At 46.0% G+C, this 4,917-nt stretch overlaps 1 protein-coding gene and 1 non-coding gene across 2 annotated transcripts in view; one reads left to right on the top strand and one right to left on the bottom strand.

Annotated features, from left to right (window-relative positions):
* Positions 1 to 2,606: 2,606 nt before the first annotated feature.
* TRNAR-ACG lies at positions 2,607 to 2,679 on the bottom strand. Its single transcript has one exon. It is a non-coding gene; the product is annotated as a tRNA-Arg (tRNA).
* A 114-nt stretch (positions 2,680 to 2,793) lies between these two features.
* Positions 2,794 to 4,917, top strand: part of PRMT5 (protein arginine methyltransferase 5) — a 12,232-nt gene continuing 10,108 nt past the window's right edge. The window contains exons 1-4 of the mRNA XM_003801910.2: positions 2,794 to 3,143; positions 3,760 to 3,878; positions 4,186 to 4,271; positions 4,450 to 4,584. Of these exons, the coding sequence (XP_003801958.1) occupies positions 3,034 to 3,143; positions 3,760 to 3,878; positions 4,186 to 4,271; positions 4,450 to 4,584 (450 nt within the window). The 5' untranslated portion in view covers positions 2,794 to 3,033. The remainder of the gene's footprint in view (positions 3,144 to 3,759; positions 3,879 to 4,185; positions 4,272 to 4,449; positions 4,585 to 4,917) is intronic.

Raw genomic sequence — 4,917 nt, 5'->3', positions numbered from 1 at the left:
TAAAAGTAGAAAAACTAGCCAAGTGTTGTGTCTAGGTGGCCTATAGTCCCATAATATCAGTTATTTGGGAGACTGAGGCCAAGAGGATCGGCTGAGCCCAGGAGTTAGAGGTTGCTGTGAGTTATGGAGCCATGGCATTCTAGTCTGGATAACACAATGAGACTGTCTCAAAAAAAAAAAGAAAGAAAGAAAGAAAGAAATTCAGCCTATGTAAACTTACTTTAAGGTCAGTCAGAAATTCTAGGCTAGGCCAGGCACAGTGACTCACTCCTGTAATCCTTCTTAGTATTCTGGGTGTCTGAGGCAGGTGGATTGCCTGAGCTCAGGAGTTCAAGACCAGCCTGAGCAAAAGCAAGACCCCATCTCTACTAAAAATAGGAAAACCTAGCTGGGTATGGTGGTAAGCGCCTGTAGTCCCAGCTACTGCAGAAGCTGAAGGAAAAAGGTCCCTTGAGCCCAAGAATTTGAGGTTGCTGTAAAATATGACACCACAGCTACCCAGGGCAACAAAGTGAGACTCTGTCTCAAAAAGGAAAAAATAAAAGAAAGAAGGAAATTCTAGGCTTTTTAAACTTTTATATTTTTATTTTATTTATTTATTTTTTTGAGAGTGAACTTTGCACTTTGTCACCCTTGGTAGAGTGCTATGGCATCATAGCTCACAGCAACCTCAAACTCTTGGGCTCAAGTGATTCTCTTGACTCAGCCTCCCAAGTAGGTAGGACTATAGGACTACAGGCACCCACCACAATGCCTAGTTATTTTTAGAGTTACCTTTATATTTTAGAAAATTAATTTACTGATGGCAAGACTGATACTGCTGTTTCATAGATTTTTTTCCCTCCTTCCCCCTTCCCCATGATGGGTTAGTTAACAACCAATAGAGGAGCCACCAGCTTGACATCATGAGTGACATGCCAGGAGCACAGATGGTCCACAACTTAGATTATTAGCTTCTGAAGAAACAGCATCTAATAAGTCTTCTGTGAATGCACAGCTGAGGCAGAGAACAAGCAGGCCTCCTCACCAGCTCTCTTTCTATCTCTTAAAACGCCACTGGAGCACTCACTCACACCCTGTTGACAACCACCCTCTGAAAAGAATTGCAGGGAAGAATTCCAAATAAATTCTGTACATAACCCATTCTAAAGGAGGCAGTGCAAAGCGACTTCCTTCCAAACAGTACAGTATGTAAAGTGGGGGGGGGAGGGGGGGCAACAAATCACTTTACAGTAGAGAAGCCTGATAGATTCTACTTCTGCCAGGTGATAAAGTCAACATTAACAGCCATAAATCATGTTGATAGTATATACTCTTGATATGACAAAATGGCACTTTACCTCTGTGAGCTTCCTTCTCAAAACACGTAACTCTAGTCTCATCACGAGAAGAACATCAGGCAAATTGCAAAAGAGAGAAATTCTACAATATACGTGACTTATCAAAGCTACCAAGGTCATCAGAAACAAGGAACATCTGAGAAACTGTCACAGCCAAAAGGAGCCTAAGGAGACATGACAACTAAATGTAATACGATTCCTGCATGGGATCCAAGAGGAGAAAAAAGTCCGATGGTAACAATAATAATAGTAATTAACAATAATAGACAAAGCATCTCCAACCTCTTCAGGCTTCATGGTGCATTATTCGTTCTTTGGTTTTCCGACTTTCATCCTTTTGGGGCACTTACGATGTACTCAGGATTTCCCAGAACTTATCCTGCCCATTCTCTTTCCTTGTTTCGTACCCCCACGGGCCGTAGTGATTTCATTCACTCTCATGCCTTCATTTGCTAGCTTTTTCCTGCGACTTCCCAATCTGGTTCAGATCACTGTTCATCCAACTTTCTATTACACAGCGCCCCCTAGACGTCCAATTCAGCATGATCAAACCCAAACCCGCTTCTCTCATTTCTCGTCTGCGTGGAGAGGATACGAGGCCTGGCTCCCTCAGTTCTATGGACGACTCCAGCGTAGGGCCTTCCGTACGTACTGTGTTTCCCTCTCCATCCTCACTGCTGGGCCCTCAACACCAGCGGGCTCCTCCCTGCCTTCAGGTGTCCCCATTTCCCTTCCTAGGTCATTCCTTGCTTCATTCTTTCCCCTCGTTTCCATCTTCTAAGAGCTATTGGCATGGAAGAAATGTAGATCCTCTCGGGCCTCCGCCAGGCAATTTCATGACTCCTGTCCAATGTAATCCTTCACCATCAATTCCTTTTCGTGTGTGTGTGAGTGTGTGTGTGTAGTCTGGCGTTTATTTACAGCGTTTCAGACAGAGAATCACTGGGAATTAGTAGCTGAGTTTTAAATACCACAGCGTATTTAAAAATGAAACATAGGCGACAAAGCCAATTTTAATAGCACCGGCTAGTAACCTAGTTTTCTATGTTCATATGAACCTCAGTAACGACACAAGAAACCCCTCTGAAGAGAGCGAGGGGGAAAACGGACCTAACGTGGGTGCAGACTCCAGTCAGCTTAAGACTTGGAAATGAGATCGTGAGAAGATAATGAAGAAACTTTAAACACTGACAGGAAAGGAAAAAGTGAAAAATGCCGATTACGGATATTTCTGGAAGGAAGATGCCATAAAAAAGTCGACCTTGCCGAGCCAGCCAGGAGTCGAACCTGGAATCTTCTGATCCGTAGTCAGACGCGTTATCCATTGCGCCACTGGCCCGGAGACAATCGAGCTCGCTGCAGTGATAGTACTTCTAGGCTAAACTGCAGGGTTTCATGGGAGGTGTAGTTTTGGACCGGAATTCTACTGCTCACGAAGCATTCTGGGAGACTGAAGCTCGTCCCGAGCCAGATCATGAGATTGGTGGATCTGCGGGAGCCACGCTGTGCGTCACTGTGAGGCCTGCGGATTGGCGGGAAGAGCTACTTCCCACCACTCCTCCTCCTGCTAAGAAGCTGTGGAAGACGCTCTGGTTGTTAAGGCGACTCGTCCCGCCTTTTGGGGGGCCTTTCTCGGCCTTGCGATTGGTTGCCAATACCAAGGAATCCCGGCGTGGACGGCGCGAGGGAAAAGATGGCGGCGATGGCGGTCGGGGGTGCCGGCGGGAGCCGCGTGTCCAGCGGGAGGGACCTGAATTGCGTTCCCGAAATTGCTGACACTCTAGGGGCTGTGGCCAAGCAGGGGTGAGGGCTGGACCTCGACAAGCGGAATGCGGGGTCCGAACTCGGGGACGGAGAAGGGCAGACTAGTCATCTCCGAGAGGCAGGGGTGAGGGGGCCGGATAGGATGAAGGCGGGAGAAATCATTACTTCTTGGCGGGGATGAGCCTCGGGCCCAGAGAAGAAACTTACGGGAGTGTGTGGTTACTGAGTCCAAAAGTCAGGGGAGTTGTTTAGTAAACTTAGAAAGGGCCCTGGAGGTCGATAATATTGTCTAGGAGTGGAAGAAAGTGTTGGGAGGTAAGAGAGAGAAGTTAATCTTGAGGGAGGCATGGGCAGTACTAGGGCAGATCTGGGTGTGACAGCCCTGGAAAGCCAGTGACACTAAAGTAGATAAAAATTCTACTTGGCGTGATTTTCATCTTTTCTCCTTACTTTTCTATGGCTGTGTTTTGGGGAGAAATTGAGGCACAGCAGAAGTGATATGCCCCCAGATGGGTTAAAACTCAGCAGCGTATTGGGGTAACTGATGGCAGCTGAAAGGGCTGTGGAAAGTTAGGGTAGTATAAATCCAGTTGCTTGGATCTCTGGGCACTGCTGCTCTCTTTACATGATGATTCTGGGTCTGTCGCGGTTGTAGGTTTGATTTCCTCTGCATGCCTGTCTTCCACCCGCGTTTCAAGAGGGAGTTCACTCAGGAACCTGCTAAGAATCGGCCCGGCCCCCAGACACGATCAGACCTACTGCTGTCAGGAAGGGGTAGGGACCATCCCATATGTCCCTTAATTGTTAGAGGCAGTAACAACTAATGCTTTATCAAGGCCTTCATTTTCCTCCTTCTCTAACAGATGTGTTGGTTAGTCTTTGGGATATGGATAACTCTTGTTTTCTCCTTGCTTACTTGCTAAAGACCTTAGTTCTCTCTTATCTTAGGCTCTCCCATGTCTCTATAGAGGGAAGTCTGTCTGTCATCTCTACTCTGGATTCCTTGCTCAGAACTAGAAATTGAACAAGTAAAGTGTTAAACCTTATTGAGCTTTTGTCTTTCTTGGGTGGGGGAGTGCAGACTGGAATACGCTAATTGTGGGAAAGCTTTCTCCATGGATTCGTCCAGATTCAAAAGTGGAAAAGATCCGCAGGAACTCTGAGGCGGTAAGACTGTTTGACCTTTCTGCTGGATCTTTCTAAAAATTAGATCTATGATAAAGCTGGGTGGAGAGAGTGGTTCCCTTTCCCCCTATAACTTGGTAAATGAAAACAAATCAGCTGATATAAAGCTGTTTGGTCATTAGCTTTGGTCATTACCTTTTCCTTTTAATCTCTATTCTAGGCCATGTTACAGGAGCTGAATTTTGGTGCATATCTGGGTCTTCCAGCTTTCCTGCTGCCCCTTAATCAAGAAGATAACACCAACTTGGCCAGAATTTTGACCAATCACATCCACACTGGCCACCACTCCTCCATGGTATGGCTGAGGGGCTCCTTTCTTGCTGCATAGCATGGTAGTCAGTCTGTGCTAAATAATTTCTTGTGCCTAATCATTCAGTAAAGGGTGTATTTGGCAGAATTAAAACATCGGTATTTCCTACCCTCCCCATCTAAAAGTGGTATGATGAGACTTTCAAAACATAATATATAATTATTTCCAGACACTTACAGTTAAATAAAAGACAAGGCAGGCTCGGCACCTGTAGCTCAAGTGACTAAGGTGCCAGCCACATACACTGGGGCTGGTTCGTTTGAATCCAGCCTGGACCTGCCAAACGACAATGACAACTACAACCAAAGAGGAAAAGAA

Source organism: Otolemur garnettii, unplaced genomic scaffold (genome assembly GCF_000181295.1).
Source record: "Otolemur garnettii isolate 467f Iridium unplaced genomic scaffold, OtoGar3 scaffold00225, whole genome shotgun sequence".
Taxonomy (NCBI): domain Eukaryota; kingdom Metazoa; phylum Chordata; class Mammalia; order Primates; family Galagidae; genus Otolemur; species Otolemur garnettii.
Note: the sequence above shows the minus strand (reverse complement) of the source record. Positions and strands in the feature narration are given on the sequence as shown.